This window comes from Astatotilapia calliptera, chromosome 14 (genome assembly GCF_964374335.1).
Source record: "Astatotilapia calliptera chromosome 14, fAstCal68.1, whole genome shotgun sequence".
Taxonomy (NCBI): domain Eukaryota; kingdom Metazoa; phylum Chordata; class Actinopteri; order Cichliformes; family Cichlidae; genus Astatotilapia; species Astatotilapia calliptera.
The window spans coordinates 2137909-2157064 of NC_137435.1; the positions used below are offsets into that span (position 1 = coordinate 2137909).

Consider the following 19156-nt stretch of genomic DNA (forward strand, 5'->3'; position numbering starts at 1 on the left):
GACGGTGAAGACGGTGAACCTGGCATGTTTGATGGAGATTTAGCGCAGCTGTTCAATTCAGACACAGAGGATGAGGACTTCGATGGGTTTGATTGATGATAAAAATGTGAGTACCAAACTTCGTTTTGCTCCTGCTTTATTTTTAAATACGCACACTTGTATGCTTGTGTGTTGTTGATGATGACGATTACCGGCAATAGAAATGTGAGTAAGGTACCGAATTCAGGTTTGCTCCCGCTTTATTTTTAAATACGCATACGGTACTTGTATGCGCCCTATGGTCCAGTGCGCCTTATGTGTGTGTTAAATACAGTAAGGGCACACATAACTGAGACTGCGCCTTTTAGCACAGTGCGCCTTATGGTCGTGAAAATACGGTATTTGATTAAGATTAAGTGACTGTGGATGTTTGAGTGAATGTCACGGTCAAGAAACCAGTTTGATGATCTGAGTTTGTAACGTGGTGATTTATTCTGCAGCCACTCAGGCTGTGGAGTTTGAACGATGCTCGGCTGGTACTGAGGAGAGAAAAGTCCACCAAGGAAATAACCCCCATACCATCACACCAGCAGCCTGAACTGGTGACACAGGCACGATGGATCCATGCTTTCATGATGTTTAGCCACATTCTGACCAGGTTTGTCTTTCCGGTCTTCTGCTGCCCAGTTTTGGTGAGTCTGTGTGAGCCGTCGTCTCATTTTCCTGTTCGTAGCTGACAGGAGTGACACTCATTGTGGTCTTCTGCTGCTGTAGCCCAGCTCGAAGCGCTCTGTCCATTCTCCTCTGACCTCTGGTATCAACAAGTCATTTTCTCGCGGAGAACTCCTGCTCATAGGACATTTTCGAATTGGACCGTTTTCTGTAAACTCAGATGGTTGGTGGAAGAATCCCAGCAGATTAGCAGTTTCTGCACCGTGCCATGTTCAAAGTCACTAAAATCACATTTCTTTCCCATTCTGGTGCTCAGTCTGAACTTCAGCAGGTCTTCCTGGGCGTGGTTATATGCTCTACATCTTTAACCATAACTATTGTTGCAGTTCATTACTGCCTTTTGTAAACTGTATTTATTCTTTTTAACTGTATTGCTTATTGCACTGTAGAGGCTGGTGAGAAACAGTATTTCGTTTCAGGCTGGGCAACTCCATACAAAATGACAAACTTGTTGAGTCTACATGTGACTGGCTGATTAAATATTTACTGAAACAATAAAATATCCTTGAAATTCAAAAAGTAAGCCTTAAGTTTATTATTTAACTCTGTGCTTAAAGATGTTACTCTGAGCAGCTCTTTGTGGTTTCATTGGGATATTGTCTGAGTTAATGAGTGAAATGTACTTTATATTAATGTTAAATGTATTCTGAGTTTGTTATAACAGATTAAGGTCATTTTTAGAGTGAGAAGCGTGCACATGTACGTGAACCAATACAAGAGTTGGGATCCCTTCAGTGTGTTTTAGTGTCTGCAGACCTCCTGATTTGGGGTTTTGCATATATAAACTAAACATCAGGCTTAAAATGAATGATTTAAAAATAACAAAGTTAATCCAACTGTTGCGTTTCTTATCCAGCCAACAAACAATAAGACGTCTGATCCACTTCAGGCCAGCAGCCGACGCTCGGATGCAGGCCAGCCAACAATAGGCAGAGGAAGGGTTAACGCTGAGGTAATTATCTCATTGTGGTGTTAGTTTAATATTCCTGAAGGAATATCAGACAGTGGAGAATAAAACAGCTGGTAGAACAGGATCAGTATGCCTGACTCTGTGAAATAAAAAGACAACCATTGTTTTTCCAACTCAGCGGTCAAGCATCCATGCAGAGCAGCTTTGCTCATTTTTAGGTGCGGAATAAGAAAAAAAAGCTAAAATAATAACTAATGTAGACGATGCACAGATATAATTACATTTTTAAGTTTTATTTAAAAAGCACCACGCACCGCCAAGGTGCTCGTTACTGTAAGGTAAATATCCTTAATGATACAAAGAGAACCCCAACAGTCAGATGATCCCTGTGGAGCAAGCACTTGGCGACAGTGGGAAGAAAAAAAACCCTTTTAACAGGAAGAAACCTCACAATCCAACTGACAAACGAAAGAGCATCCATACAGACTGATCGGTGCTAAATATTTCCCCTAAATCTGAGGGACTCGGAAAAAACTGGAACCAAAACTGGAAAATTAGCCAAAATGCATTTTTTGAAGTTTTGTCCAGTTACAGAAAAGAAAACAGACTTCAGATTGTGACTCTGTGATGTCTGTTTGAAGCCTGATGGTGTTGGTTTGGATCAAACTCGTCCACGGCTGCTAAAAGCACAGCCACAGGCATCATTAAACAACTGTTTTAATTTCACAGGGACTTAATAACTTTCTCTTGTTGCCATATACAGCACTTTAACTCTCTCTCAGCATCTGTTGCATTCAGCCTGTCTTGGCATTATGGAGATGAGCTGGTAAAGTGTGTCTTTGCTCTGGGAAGTAGGTTAAACCAGCTCCTTCCAGCCTCCACCCAGCTCTCTAATGCACAGAGATGGCAGTTGGAGGGAGACAGAAGGAGGAGGAGGACGAAGAAAGTGGGGTGAGGGAGGGTGAAAGGGAGGTGACATAAGAGGAAGAGGGGAGAAAGGAAGCAGAAGGTTAATGAGGCCTGAGAGGGGGAGCGAGGGGAGGAGAAATCAATTTGTGCAGCAGAAGGCGAACATGGAGAGAGGACGGGGGGGGGGGTGACGCAGCACCGCCGAGCTGCTGTAGCAGAGTTTAGAAACTTAAACTTCCTGCTCACGGTTTCATCTTCTGGAAGTAGCTGGAAAGTAAAAGTTTGGGCACCAAACCTGATCAGGCAGTAGTAGTGGATTATCGATTAGTTTGGTCTGGTGGTGCAACAGAGGAGAAACTGCAAATGGTACAAAATGGAGCAGCACGAATGCTTCTTTGTTGTGCGCATAGAACAGATGTTGTTAACTGTAAACTTCATGCTTCACTTGGATTTATGTGAAATATATCCGCTCAGATTCTTTCTGTATTTTGTTTAGAAAATGCGTTTCAGTATATTTATAATTGAGCCATTTGTTAACTTTGTAATATACTGTATTATTTAATTGGTTCAGTCTGTTACTGTCTTAGAGCAGGGGTCTCAAACTCGTGGCCCACGTCACGCCTAGAAAAGAATCATCTTTATTATCCCACGGATAAGAAATCTCGGTTACAGAGCTCTTACAGCACGGGAAAATTAAATATAAAAGGAAGACACAAGGTGGTCCTATAAACATAAGCAACCAAAGTTTGTATATACAGGTAACAATGTACAGAATATGTATAGAAAAATTGAGAAAATTGTACAGAGATTTGTATGAAATGTACCGTAAACAAACAAGCTGGTGAGTAAGACGACCAAAGCATGTTAAGCTGCGTCACAGAGTCTGACAGCTGCTGTAATGACCTCCTTCCTACTGCTGAACGAGCTGCTCGGTGTTCAGTCTCATGCAGGGGTGGGAGGTGATGTCCGTGATGGATGTTAGCTTAGACAACATCCTCCCCAGCCTGCTCGATGGACCTCAGCGGACAGTCCAGGACAGAGCTGGCCCTCCTGACCAGTTTGAGTTCCCCCCGTCCCTCTCTGCCACTCCACCATGACAGCAGACCACAGCATAGAAAATCGCAGATGTAAATGTTATCAGCGTTTACCCGACACTGATAACATGATAACACACGCCAACGACAGGAGGCATCGTTGTGCATGTTTGACTGCTGCAGGTAACAAGGATCAGAAACTAAACGAGCACAGCACCCTGACCTCACCTGGAGCAGAGCACCTCTATAGAAGAACCGGTCAACTACCCATAAACTACACAGTACGGACACCTCAGCGTTTTAATTAATGAAGGAAGACAAAATGAACAAAGACTATGTTAGTTGGACGTGTTTCACTGTTAACAGTCGACTTAAGAAGCGAACGAGATGCTTTGGGATGATTTTAGTTAAACTCGCCACGCCCCGCCCTTCACAGAGGGGGCGCTGTCTCGTTTTAAAATTTACATTGTGAGATTATAATATTATCTTATGCCACGTTATGCCCCCGATTAATGATTGTGAAATTATTATGTAGGTTTAGTTTGCATTATTCTCCTGAATTAGAGAAGGTGAAACTATTACTGATCGGTATTACATCAGACTGCTGATTTATTGTGAATGAATGATATTGTTTATGATGCATTATACTGCTGAGTTATAAGAAATGCTGTTTTCAGAGTCAGGACTTTGCTTTTTCTGATAGCGGAGGAGTCAGAGCACATTCCACGGGAGCTTCACTCCTGCTGTTGTTAAAGGCAGACGAAATAGGGAGCCAAGGCCATAAGTCAGGCTCGCTAGGAGTTAGTGAATGATTAGGCTTTTACGACTAGGTGGGGGTCAACGGTGGCTATAAGAGTTTGAGTAATGCTCCACCATTTGGAGATCGATGCAGTCGGTGGGCAGTGTTCATCTCCCCACGCGTGTGTTCATTAAAACCATTGTTTGACCGAAGCTCTTCTGGGCCAGTGTTGTGTTTGTGCTCACCCTCAATATCTGAACCCGTAACAACATCCATCCAGAAATCAGCACTAAAGATCGTTTAACACATGAATAAAGTTATCCAACACAAGCTGAACACTTCTTTAACTGAATCTAAAACTTTAACACTTTTTATTATTAAAATGTAAAAGAAATTTAGGATTTTTTGAGCCACAGATTCAAACTGATGTGAAACATGAGATTATTCAAGAGCAAAGGTTTGTTGGTCAAAAACACCTTTAAATGTATGTTAGTGTCCTTTAAGTCAACATTTCTGTCATGTCAGGCTGACATAACACCACACAGACGAGCACACACACACACACACACACACACACACACACACACACACACACACACACACCTACCTTGATATGATGTCCCTCCACGTAACGCGTTGCGTCTCTGAAGAGACGGTACATGACGAAACCCTGAGGGTCGATGCTGTCGATCAGAGGATACGCCGTCTGCACACGAAAGGAAGCACAAAGCATGGATGCAAAGAGCTGATTTAATGTGTCGTCACGCCTCAGATTAGTAAATAAGACAGAAACACGCTCCTCTCCCCCCACGTGAGTTCAAAGTGGTACGATCCCATTAAAGAGGGCCAGCCCGTGTGGGAACAGCAGGAGAGGGAACTGTAAGCCGTCTCTATGAGCAGCTGCTGAAACGCTCACCATGCCGGTCTCTGCGGTGAAGACGACGATCTCGTAGAGCGGCGCCACCTGCTGGAACAGGTAATCGATGCCCGGACGTTTCTTAAAGCGCCAACCTGTTGCCAACTGCAGAGAGAAAGAGCAGCTGTTTAAACACATCTGGATTGAAGCGTAGGGTTTCCAGCTGCTGCTCATCATGAACAAAGTCCTGCAGCTTTTCCTGCACTTTGGTGGACGCGAGCAGTTTGCTTCCCTTTCTGAGTTTCTCTGTTTATCATAATAAAGTTCGATCACATGTTGTTAAGAATACAACACAACACAGTGTCTGCGAGACCAGAAAAGAGTCGTTAATGAAGGTTATATGAATCGTTTTGCAAAAGTATGAAGGCGTGAGGCACCGACAGCTGCAGGAAGGAGATCTGACAGCCACTGTCTGGGCACGCTCAGAGGTCGTGACCTCGTCACTCAGGCTGCTTTCAGTTAAACAGATAAAACAAGCTTTGTCCCATTATCACCTGTGTGTGTGTGTGTGTGTGTGTGTGTGTGTGTGTGTGTGTAACAGGAAGGAAGGCTGACACGGTCCAGCAGGTGAACGTGTTTGCCTGCTTTAACCGGCGGCAGGTGTTGGCTGCTGCGCACCTGTCAGGTAAGAGGCGTGTTTTACACGAGTGAAAAGGAGCAGACACTGAACGAGCGGACAGGTGGTGGACACGCCTCCAGCACATCCTCCACCTGTCTCTCCTGAACTGTAACCTGTTTGTTAAAGGATCATTTCAGGATTATTCAGTCTTGAGGAGTTCACTGTAGCTCTTTGTGTGTTTCAAGTTTAAGGGAACGAGGACAGGAAACAAGGACAATAAGAGGCCAAACACAAGCTCGCAGCAGCTTTCTAAAAAACAGCAGGTGAGGAGCCCTGGAAGCAGGAAGCTACGTACCACAGCTCTAACTCGGGTTTCTTTGTTGGCGACTAATGGAGTTCATCTCCTGAGACACTGTTTGGCCAAACAATTAATATCCATTCTCTTCCGTTTATGTAATTCAAGGTCACAGGGGAGGAGCCTATCCCAGCTGTCTCAGGGTGGGAGGCGGGGCACACCTTGGCCAGGTCGCAGGTCTGTCACAGGGATAACACAGCATCCATCCCGTTTTGGCTGCAGCAGGTCTCCTTTCTAGAAATCTGGCTAAATGTATTAGACCCTCCAAAACGTGACGATCCAGAGTTGCAGTCTTACACGCCTCTCTCAGCTTCTCACCTCCTGTTTTCCTCCAAAGGCCCATCAGAAAACATCATCTACAGCTACTCTCAGTACCATTGGTTTAGGTGGTCTTGACTCCAAGTCTACTTTATACAGATAAGGTGCTGGGATCAGGGGTATCTGTAACTGACAGATTATAATCTGTGGGGCTGGTTGTAAAGGATCAAATACACCACGCTGTTGCTTTGCTCCGAGTTCACACCTCTGCAGAGCTGACAGAGCATGCTTCTTCTGCCTGCTGATTCCTCACCTTCATAACGTTCTGAAGGAAGTTGGAAAAACTTGACTAATTCAACTTTAACAGTTTTCAGTTCCGTTCAGTTTCAGTGGGATTGCTGCAGTGTTACCCTCCAGCTTCTCATTGGACCGTTTATAATCGACAAAGGCTGTAAAGCTCTCGGAGAAGCAGACGTACCGACCACTCCGGGTGCAGCAGGACGTCTGTGAGCTCCAGCACCAGCGTGTAAGGAGGCTGGTAGTACGGCTCCTTCAGAGGGTCGGGGAGCAGCTTCGGGCTCGTGGGCTCGATGATCATCTGACATCATCAACGAGAGACAAACAAAGACGAGGTCACAGAGAGCCTCTAAAAGTCCGAAACAGGTAATGCAATAGTTCAACTGGCTGCACTAAAGCTGGGTCTACACTTTAATCAGATCTTAATTGTTTGACTCTCATGAAAGTTATTCTGGATGTTTCCATGCACCGACGCTGACTGGACTCACCTGTCTGTAGTCCTTAAAGTATTTGTAGGTTCTTCGTAACTGTTGGATGACCGGAGGGTCTGAAAGAAAAGGGAAAAGTGCTCAGTTACATAAGTGAATTGACTGTGAGACGGAGGCTGACGGTGCAGGAGATGATCAAAGAGGAGGCGGGACTCCTCTGTTAGCTGCTTAGAGCCCATTTAAAGCCGACAGATTACCGAAAGTGAGCACAGCTGTAGTTCTAATGGCTTCTGAAAACTACAATTCCCTGAGGGGACGCAAACAGCTGATAAGATCTCAGCGAGTGCGCGTGGAGCTGGACTTCCAGCCAAGCCAAGCCGACGCTGAAGCCGCAGGTCTCCGACAGCTCGGCAAACATCCCGTTCAAGTCATCTCCTCAAAAAGCAAACGACCATTGAATACGGAGGGGAAGATCTATTCTGTTGGCTGCGATTCCCTTCTACCAGTTTTGAACAAACCAGCAGTAATTTTGGGGGAAATGAGACATTTTAAGATCTTTTTATTTTCATCTTTTTCTCATTTTTATTTATCGAGGTTCCCACGGGAACCCTGGTAAATAACAGCAAAACACACAGCGTCCATGATCTTCTTCATACATTTCTGTGAGATGGCATTGAATGTGATTATTATGTATATACTTGTATTAATTTGGCAATTTTTAAATTCACTTTTAGCTTTAACAAATACTGGAGTAGCAGGAGGAGATCTGATTGGTCAGAATAAAACCCAAAGCTGAGCTGACTGGTTTTTATCAGCGTGGTGATCGGGGAGACGATGCCGAGTCTTCGTGCTAATGACTACTAAATAACAATGACTCCATTTCCCATGGGGTGGTGGGCTCATTACTGCACACCTCTATCCTTCATCTCCCTCTAAACACAAGCACTGAGAGACGCACGCTGTGTTCCCGAGGGACTCAGTCCCCCAGAGTTCATTGCAGGAAGCGAGGGAGCCATCTGCCTGATGTGATGACACGCTGAGGAGGTGGACACACACTGTGTGGAAATATGTACATGTATATATGGTTAATAATTAGAGAGGGGCGGAGCAAAGGAGAGAGTGCATGACTCCAAATTAGAAGGTCAAGCATCCATCCATCAAAACACGGACAGCAAAGATGGAGCTCAGATTCCTTATCGTGTTCCACTCAGCCTGTGAAGACGAGGTCTTCATTCCCACGGCACCGCTCTGCTTTGTGTCATTAACAAGAACAGCAGATCTTTTAAACGAGGACGGGAAGGCAAACAAAGCAAGCTTAGAGCAGGCAGTTTTCAAAATAAAAGACCCTGTGGAGACCTGGATCACTCCGCTCGAGCTCCAGCAGTGAGCCAGTCCTCATTAAAACTTTACAGCAGAAATAAAGGTGTTTACAGCCTAATTTCAGCATTCAGGTCCTGACAGCAGCAGAGAGGCTGACGTTTCCCTACAAGCCAATCACATTTATATTAGAGCTGACATCACGTGGCCCGACTGCGACCACCGTCTGAGCTCAAACACCGCAAAAACAAACCTTTACTGTCATTTAAGAACTTCAGTAATCCTGTCCTGTCTAGATCACTGTAGATTACTTTTCACTGTTTGGACCACACAGCTGGACCGTCTCTCATATTCTTGCTTCCTTAATTGGCTTCCAGTGAAATCTGGTATTTATTTGAACATTTATAAATAATGTGCAACACCCTACATGGCTCCTGCTTATATCTCAGATCTCCTCTGATCTTATTCCTGCCTCGCCGACCATCTAATCCACCACGTCCTTTTATATCCACATTTTGAGGTTGGATCACTTTGGAAAAGACTTCCTTCTTCCATCGGAGCTTCATTTTAAACATCACGCTAGCTCAGTTTGTTCTGGTTAGATCCCCTGTACTGTTGTCTGTGTATATGTTGGTAATTCTTCAATGTTTGCTTTTATCCAAATAATAAAATACTGTAACTGTATCCAGATGGCCCCGCCCCTCCCTGAGCCTGGTTCTGCAGGAGGTTTCTTCCTGTTAAAAGGGAGTTTTTCCTTCCCACTGTCGCCAAAGTGCTGCTCATAGGGGGTCATATGATTGTTGGGTTTTTCTCTGTATGTGTTATTGTAGGGTCGACCTTACAATATAAAGACCTTGAGTTGACTGTTGTTGTGATTTGGCGCTATATAAATAAAGTTCAGTTAAAGATGTCCAGAAGTAAACAAGGAGATGACCATGCAGGGGAGACTGACCACATTTAAATCTGGTTTCTGTTTCGATGTATACTCATATACGCATGACATTTACAGACATAAAAAAAAAAAAAAAAAAAGACAAAATGCCAACAAATATCCAGAAATATCCACAAAATCGAGAAAAAAGTCCAGACAAAATAACCAGAAAATGAGACCAAAACACCTGCATTAAGATCCTAAGAAGCCCAGAAATAACAGAACAAAAATCAAAACCATGAAATGGCCACAAAGAGACAGACAACAAACTCTAAGACACACAATGACCTGAAAGGAAAGATAAAACCTCCAGTGAGGTTTTTCCTGCTCTGCATGAGCATCTGCAGAAACACGAGTGTTCAGATTATTTGTGACAACAGCTAGATTACACACGGGGGAAAGTAGTGTGTGATGTCAGGTAAGGGATGTCCATCTTTTACATACAGGCTGTGGGGTGCTAGCAAACAGATGGTGTGAGAGTAATGAAATAAAAGAGGAGCGATAATATCCTCGAGGCTGAAGAAGAGGATGTTTACGCGTGCAGGCAGCGTGGGGTGTAAAGCGTGGCTGCTGAGTAACCTGTCCCCTGGGAGCCCCACCAAACACACCAGGAAAAGTGTGTGTGTGTGAGAGAGGGAAATCTAGGACGCCAGTGTGTGGGGATATCCTCCACAGAGGGGAGGGGGATTAATCTGGGCTTTTATCATGTTAATGGAGCAGAGGAGAGGTGATGGAGGTGGTGATGGGGGAGGAATCTGTCTTTCTGACAGTTTCTACGACTGAGAGGAGGAAGGTGGTGTTCGAGGCAACACCAGGATGTTAACCACATTTTACTGGATTACACTGGAATTTGTTTCAGTTGTCAAAATGCAGCCAAAGACACACCAAAGACTGGTTTCGCTTCCTAAACGAGAATATTTTCCCTTTCTTGACTTTTCTTTCGTTTATGAGGTGGAAACATGCAACACACTCCAAACACGGCCTATTCTACTGTTTCCAGCTCTGAAACAAGCTGTTTTAGCACCACCTTAGATGACCCTGTCTCTATGACCTCACAAAGATCCAAGAGAAGAGAAAACAATCTGAATCTGAGTGTTAAGAGCAGAGAAGCTCAGTAAGTTTTTACTGTTTCTGAAATAAAAAGGTGGGGGAGGAGGAGGTATGATGAAGGCGACAAAGAGAGGGATAGAGGAGTAAGGGGATGAAGAAAGAGTTAAAGAGGGAGGTGTGTGGAGAGATGGAGGTCTCTGGCCTTAAACAAAAGCCACAGTGAGGACGGGCATCTGCTGCACAACGCCACCTCCTCCTCTTCCTCAGATATCAATCGTTTGCTTTCTCTCCGGGTGACAAACGACGGCACGCTGTGGCCTCTTCAATGTGTTCATATGAGGCCCCCGGGCTGACTGCGAGGGGTTATTAATGCTCCGGCAGCAGGACGCAGTACGAACGTGTCAGGTTCAAACACCACGGAGGGCTCGGCGTGGACAGAAACACGGTTTTTAGGCTTTGAGCGCACAGATCCACCAACGTATGAACAGCAGACATCCAGGGGACATTTTTAGGGCTCAAAGAGCTGCCCACTCACAGTGTCACAATATGAAGCAATGTGAATATGAAGTGCATTCTGGGTAAATGTTGAAGGCTCATATCAGAGTGTGGGACAGGTGGCAGGACGTGAGATTTCCCCCTTTCCACCATCTCCAAGTCTAGTCTGTCGCTCTGAAGGTAAAACTTTGCATTGTGTGTGCGAGGCGTGTCACATGCTGGTTGCTATGGTATCCGACGCTCCTCAGCATCACAGACACAAATGCCGTCACTTGGCACGCGAACAGATTCTGCAGCCAAATGTGTCCCAGAAGTCCCATTCGCACATCCATCGCCTCACTCACCTTCTGCCGCTCCCTGAGGAGGAGGAGGAGGAGGAAGGTAGAATATAAAAGAGGAGTGAGGAGGATGAAAGATGTGGAGGCGCGTCTCCCTGAGGGGTGGTGAACTTTTAGGTTGCTCCCTAAGCTAATCAGGGATCATTTGCCCCTGGTTCCTAAGGTCCCGCAGGTCATGATGTGCATGAATCCACCACTCATCACCATTCTGACATTTCTTCTTCTCCTCGCTGTGAATACATTTACAGCCCCTCAGACCGCATGTGAGAACTAATGATGAAGGTCGGCTCTTCTTCAGCATCTTCAGTGTTCGTCATAACTGATGGTCTGCTGTCAGAGAGCGCCAGCAGCGATTTCTACTCCTGAAGCAAACCGGCTGCAAACACCAACGAGCCGTTTTCTCCTTACAGTCAGTATTAATTAAAACAGCAATAAAGTCCTTCTGCGTGCACAGCTAAACGTGACGCAGATCAGTTTTTGTCCGCTTCCATCTGCCGCGGGTTCGTTTCACGCGGCGACGGCGGCGCTGAAACTGAAGCCGACTGAGCTTTGAAGCCTGCAGACTTCTGTTTCACTTTGTTCTTGCTTTGGTGCATGGATGTGGATTTAGATGCATCTGTGCGGCTAATGCTGTCGTTCACTCTTGTAAAAGGTTTGAATTTTCCTGTTTGAATAAAACGGACAACTTCTAATTTAAAAGTTTAGTTATTTTTTCCACTATAGATAAAATATCGAATATAAATCTGACAATGATTTGTGCTTTAATCGTGCAGATTAACAGCTTTATGTAGAGACGTTAAACTCTTTTCTCATGTCTGACACACTATTCCGAGGACACGGAGGGAAAATGATTATTACCTCTACAAAACTTTCTATTCTGCACAGAAACTTGAATTAAAAGCAAAGTTTTGTGTATAAAAACAGTTTAAGAGTCAAACTGCTGGTTTAAGAAGATAAAACTGTGACGTGGGGAGCTGTCCACACTGTAAATGAGTGTGTGGTGGACAGCTGTGAGCGTCACATCAGCCCGGATCTAATCCACTCATCAATACTCAGTGTCCCTGAGCTTCAGTCCAACCTCGTCCTTCTGTTCATCAATCAATCGATCAATCCACACATCCTCCCTCTCTCCCGTCTGTCCCGACCGGTTCCAGCCTCGGCATCGCGAGCTGCCGACCGCAGATGGAGACGGACAGGCAGAGAGGGGGCGAAGGCGTCACCCACAGAGGGAGGAGAGACGGAGGTTTGCAGCCAGATGAGGACAAAGTGGACCTCAGGGAGCGATTTAGGCTGGAAAGGGAGGACTGGAGGGGAGGAGGAGGAGAAGAGGAGGCAGATTGGACCCCCGGGAGGAAGAGATATTGACCATCTGATTATTAGGTTTAATAAGCAATCAGAATAGCTTTTTAAGAAAGAGAGCAGATCAATGTGAGGAGCAGAAAGGCCAGAAGAATGAAGATTTACTCTGTTTACATCATGTTCTTCCTCCTGCATGTAGAAATGATGCAGCTCTGGGATTCACTCTCCATTCACTTATTGAATTTACATGAGCCACACATGGAAGCCGTTCAATCTTTTATAGATATTAATCGTAAGATGAACTTTGTCATCTTTGTTTCTAAAGCTTGGAAAACACGTCAGGAGAGATTATTTCTTTATTACTTCATCTGTAAATTAAGCTGCTGCTTCAGTTTTATAAACATCTTGTGAACCTGTTTGGGCGGAGCATGTAGTTTTCTGCACGACTCAGCAATAAAATCAAACCAATAATGACTGACGTGCATGAAGAGGTGTGCAGACGAGCATCTCGGATTGAGCAGATGAGCTACATCAGCAGAGGACCACACCCCGCCCCCCCGTCAGTTATTTAAACCCTGCAGCCCGTTACTGTGACCACGCACGGCCACTTCTAAAAGCTAAAGGTGGTCCAGCCTGCTACTGGTCATCTGTACGTATGCAAACCTACTGCTGCACAGAACTGCACCTCAGCTAATGAACGCAGCTTTCCACACCTTCAGCATGCCAATGGTCTCCACATGTATTTTTAGCACTACTCCCATTATTCTGTCATCTTGTTAAGAGGCAGCGGGTTAACGGAGGCGATGAGCTGTAGTCTGTCTCGCTGGATGGAAACGTGTGCATTTGTGCTGACAGGCAGCTCAGGGGTGGGCGGGGTGAATGATGGGGCATATGGATGACTGGAGCAAACACACAGAGTGAGAACAGTTGGCACCGAGTGATCAATCATTCACACAAGCAGAGAGCGCCTCAGCTGTGAGCAGTAAACACAGTTTAAGATCAGTTTAAATGTGAGCTCGAGCTGAGAAAAAAAATAAAAGGTTTACACTCACCTTTGTCGAACTCGTCTGGAATCTGTGAGGAGGAGCAGAAAGGAGGTGGTTACAAATCTGCTCTCATCAATCACGTCTGCTCATCAGAGCTGTGAGGGCAGCGTAAACATGCAGCTCCACATCGGTCTGCTTACTTACACGTGTGCTGATACACTGCAGAAAATAATTTTTATTTTCTGTTCATGACACAGACCTCAGGTCAGACAGGTACTGATCAGCTGATTATTAGCTAACAGGATTCAAATGAGATTTACTTATAAACAAAACAGCAAAAAGCTCAATAAAGTCTGAATAAAATACAATAAAATGCATTTATTTATCGGGACAAAATAAAACAGAGGTAAAAATAAATAAAAAAACTATCAAGTATCACAGGTATAATGTATAATTACATTATATGACTTCTATGATTCATCTACAGCTTCATGACTTTTTCTGGGCGTAAAAACTACACAAAGATTTGTTTTTAAAAGTTCAATTTGAAATTGAATTGAACTTTTAAGAAGGAAAATCTTTTTAGAGACAGAAGATAAGATGATGAAGAGAGATCTGAAGTCGGATCTGTGATGAAGCCCTCCCCCTGGTGGACATGCAGAGTCACTGCAGTTACTACGCTGGACCACAGGTACGCGTCACTGACTCTGTTGGACTTTGCTCACTTTAAGACTTTAAGATTCCTACCAGCTGATGCTAGAAATGCACTTTATTATTTTAATTCGACTCTTTAATGATTTTAATGTAATTCTGATGGGCAGACCTGTGGGAAAAGGGTGGATGTGCATGAACCTCCTCTGGTGAAGCTCTTTTCTTTTTACAGAGTGGAGAAAATGGCTAATTAGAGGCGTGCAGATGCTCTCGTGCGGGGGTGAAGTGATGTCAGTTCAGAGGCGTGGAAGAGGCCGTTAAACCCTCATCGACACCTCGGTGCGACTGCAGAGCAGCCTGGGAGAGCGGGACGGGTTCCCACACTCCCCAAACTCGACGTGTCGAGGACAGAAAGTACAAAAACATCCCAGAATCTGAGCTGGCAAACGGAGACCACCGGCCGGACGGGATTCATCATTTAAACGTGTCGCGCTGGCAACAGAGAGCCCTCAAACACACACAACTCCACACAGACATCCAATAAAAGCAAAGCATTTCACTGCTCTAGTTTGTTTAACAGGCCAACCTGGCTGTGCAGGAACCTGCACGACTAGAACAGGAAGTCGTTTTCGGCGGTGGAGCTCACGTGTTCGAAACATCAGAACTATTTTTCTTTGTACAAACGTTTCATCCTTAGAAAACGGAGATCGCTCGAGGACCGTTTATCCCAGCGGTGCCTCGTTTGTTCACACACGCCGGCTCAAACTTTATGCCCACAAATCAAACGAGTGTCATCAAGTCTGGGCTCGTGGATTTTTGTTTGTTGTCATTTATGGCCAAAACCACGCTGCCCTCACACATGCACTGACCGTGTCACCCCTCCACACACAGACTACACCAGCTACGAAGTTACGTCCAGCGGCGCAGAGCTTCCCTCGCTGCAGAGCAGAATGTTGTGCTTCTGAAAAACACCAATAGCCCATAAACATCGTCCTAATGATGAGAACTTCTCATAACATTTATATCTGATATAACTGACGACCTCATGATTCCTTGAGTATGTAAAGACTTTACATTTTGTAGTTATGAGAAAGTCATTATGAAGTCAAAGGTTATCATTTCGCCTGCATGACTTACAGCGTGCCAAACCCTGTAACAGGCCAACAGCTTGTTCTTCAGGGACACCGGGAGCTGTTCCTGGAAGAAGCCTCGGTGCTCACCACTTCTCCCAAAGCTGTCTGAGAGCTCCAGCAGGCGGCTGTTTGCTGCTCTTAATTCATTTGTGCTTCATTGGATTTTTACCCCGACGGCCGCCGAGCCGACCGTAACGTGTAAATCTGTTCACAGTGTGTCGTCTGAAGGGTTTCTCCTCCTGACAGCCGGGTCGTGTGACCTCACGAGGGGGGCAGGCTAGCAGGAAGGCGTGAGAAGTGTGCCTCGGCTTTGAAGCGGTCCGGCCCGCCTGCTGGCTCGACAGGATACAGCCGGAGGCTTTAATGTGAGAGAGCGGTCCTTACGGCGCAGCACGGAAAAGAGGCCGGCCTGCGGTTCCCGTGTCCTCGCGGCGCTGATTTTAGAACATTTACATCATACTGACCACAGTGTTAAATAACAGCAGAGGGTTCCCACAGGTCCGCTCACGTGTGAGACCTTGCATGCAGACAAACCACAAGGACGTCCACAAAACCCCTAAAAACAAACCTGTGCGTGTCAGCGTGAGCCACGGTCAGCAGCAGGTTTCCCCACGCTGCTTAAACAGCCAACGCTCTGGTTTAAGAGTATTTTAGATGCACTTTCACAGATTTACTCTCACACATTAACGGGGCCTCCATGTTACTCCTGCCATGTGCACTAACGCCCCCGAGCACCACCAGGGCGCTTTGTGCTGGGTTTCATGGTAAAGTTGGGCGATATCTAAAATTTTCCAGCAGATATTCATCAGTCCAATAAATGATGATAGGCGATATATTCGCGCAGGTGACTTTTTGATGGGCGGAGCAATGTAATCAAACCCCAAAGTCGCCCATCAGGGATTTCTTTGGCTTTAAACCAGATGAAAGAGGCAAACCTGAGGGTGTAACCAAAGGGCTGTGCCGCTGGTGCACGCGCACAGCTCCAGCAAACACGACTAACCTGCATGAGCATCTAGGTGTCCACTATCCGGCTGAGTATGCTCGGCTATCACCAGCAGAATAGCAAAGTGCTCTTGCTAAAACGGTTGAAAATTAACCCTGTCATGCATCAATCATGACAACCTCAATCAGGACTTTTTTCTTACATATTTTTTTATTCATCTTTAGGCATGAAAAAAAGATCTTTGAACTTCTAAGAGGTTAGAGAAATTTACATTTTAATTTAAATAAGAATCTTTTTGTGCACCAACACTGGCTGTCCACTGTAGTGACCACCATGAAAGGGTTAAATGGACAGCTCAGGTGGACACAGTGCACGCTGGCTGTATCTAAATATCTGTCAAAGGAAATGATGTCGCATCATACTGTGGAAAAGGATCATCCGTTGGATTGCTGAAAACGTTTGGCGAACATGTGCTTCCAGGACGGAAATATTTAATAACATAAACAGCCCTGTTGCTCGTTTCACCACCGACCGCTTCTCTCAGCTTCAACCAGCATTATTGGCAACGACCGGTGAAAGGCTCAGCCGATCGGCAATAAATTCCAACCTGAACGTCCATCCCAAAGTTTTAATCGTTTCCTTTTGACAGTCCGGTCGGTTTCAGCAGACGAAGATACTGATGACGCCCCTCAGCCTCCTCACAGACACTGCTCACTCAAAAGTCCTCGGTGACTTTCTTCTCGAGTTACAGCATTCACAAGATTTTCAGAACACTTGACCTTTGACCTCGACATCACTGAGATTCAAACCTGTCTGAGATTTTCAGTAGATATCCCCCCACACCTTCAGTATTAATTTCACTCTCCTACGTCGCCTACCAAACTTGTGTCCATGCTGCCCGCCCACGGCGCGGGGTGACGACAACACCTCACAGCAGCAGGTAAAAACGTCTAAACAGCGAAGTGATCGTTTCGTTTCATTACGTTTGTAGAAATGTGACATCGAGACGAATCACACCTGTGGTTTCAAACAGCAGGGAGATCAAACTTAAAACTGTGGAAAATAATTGACTAAAGAGCAGCTGACACACACACACACACACACACACACACACACACACACACACTTACTTTCTGGGAAGTGTTTCCTGCATAAACACCTCTCCGAGCGCCGGCACACGCCGCCGTTAAATGCCCTGAAGACGACAGTTTGAGGATGAGGAGTTGGTAAGTGTTAGCGCAGACACACTGCAGAAGACGGGCATCACGGCAACATGAGAAGTGTGCCGTCTGATTGGAGCTCCTGACAGGAAGTCAGGTGAGATAAGTGTGCCCTTTGAAGAGAGAAATCCTCTCGTGCCGGGACAAAGCGAGCTCATCCTTCCCACATCCACACCTCATCTCATCACAGCCGGCCTCAAACTGAAACTATCCTACCTGAGCAGACGGTCGATTCACATCCTGTCAGTTAAAGCTTGCACGGTCAGGCAGATCAGATTCTGAATTACTAAATGTACGATTTCTAATACAGTAAAATACATAATCAGGGTAAAAGAATGAAACACACCAGTTTCCTCCCTTCCAGTTTGGATCGTAGCTGATCCTGAGGTGGATGATTCACACAGAGATAAAGCATGACGCCTGTGCTTCAGGTGTCCATCACTCTCTGCACCGAGCTGTCTCAGACGTCCCGAGGTAGACGACCCAGCTTTGCACCAGAACACCCCCCCCCCCCATCTGTTTGCTTTTCATTTAAATTCAGCTCGAGCACATCTGTCTGTAAAAGGACACTTTAGAAAGCTGTAAGTGTGCAGTAATGAAGTGCAGAGCAAGTTTATGAGTCAACTGAAGACAAACGACTGAAGTTACTGCAGGCTTCAGTCTGGGGTCCTTTTCTCCGACGCTGATGTCCGCGGCCGGCTCTTCTGTTCCCGAGCTTCAAATACACACCGAGCAAACGACACGCTCACCTCTTTGTCACCAACAAAAGGATCCTAATGAGACTGAAGTGTGCCCTTTGAAGTGGCCATTAACGCCTCCAACAAAGATCCTGTCCCCAAAGACCAGCATCAAAGGAAACCGCAAAGCCCAAGCCAACCCCCTCCACCCCCTCTAATCTGACAGCTTGATCCAAGTCTTCAGCTGTTATTACTTTCAAAATCACCATCAGCTCAGATCTGTCACACACAGACACTGCTGATGTCTCCAGATGCTAATAAACATCTGTTTCCATCAGTAAACACTGCCCTGTATCAGTTCACCACAGAAACACATCTGGCTTGCCTTTCAGCTGGTTAGCAGCAACTGAGCTGAGCAAAGTAAGAGCGAGGGGACGATCTTATTACCGGAACAAAGCAAAGCTTCTGCACTGGAAAGGCTGGTTATCTGAACACAAACATGTATAATCTGAAGGCGAGGGCTGGAGCTGCGCATGTTTAAAACGCTGATGCTGCTCTCGCAGCCTGCTGAACATCTGGATCACCGTCTGGCTGGAAGTGCAGGTCGTTGTCTGCTCAATCCTGTTACAGTATGAAAGCGGACAAAAGGTGAGATAAGTGTGCTGCTTCCTCTCCCACAGCGACACCTCTCACCCCTCCATCACGCAGCGAGCTGTTAAGTGTGCTCCTCACGCGACAGATGCCTGATTTGAATCTGAACAGGTGACTTCACAATCAAACACCGTCGCCTTAAAGCATGAGCACGACCACACGTGTGTGTGTGTGTGTGTGTGAGAGACAGCAAAACTTACCGTGTTTCCTTGTTCATCCACCGAATTTGTGCCTAAAAAAGAAGAAAAATAAAACAGTTTATTGCCTCCCTCCATTCTCTTCCACTTATCCTGGACAGGTCACCAGTCTGTCACAGGGCTAACACGCAGACAACCATTCACACCTATGG

At 45.7% G+C, this 19156-nt stretch overlaps 1 protein-coding gene across 1 annotated transcript in view; it reads right to left on the minus strand.

The window, feature by feature from the left end:
• Positions 1–19156, minus strand: part of timm50 (translocase of inner mitochondrial membrane 50 homolog (S. cerevisiae)) — a 31210-nt gene that overhangs the window by 6795 nt on the left and 5259 nt on the right. The window contains exons 3-8 of the mRNA XM_026191967.2: positions 19008–19039; positions 13599–13620; positions 7177–7235; positions 6870–6989; positions 5220–5324; positions 4911–5009 (exon numbers count right to left, since the gene is read on the minus strand). Of these exons, the coding sequence (XP_026047752.1) occupies positions 4911–5009; positions 5220–5324; positions 6870–6989; positions 7177–7235; positions 13599–13620; positions 19008–19039 (437 nt within the window). The remainder of the gene's footprint in view (positions 1–4910; positions 5010–5219; positions 5325–6869; positions 6990–7176; positions 7236–13598; positions 13621–19007; positions 19040–19156) is intronic.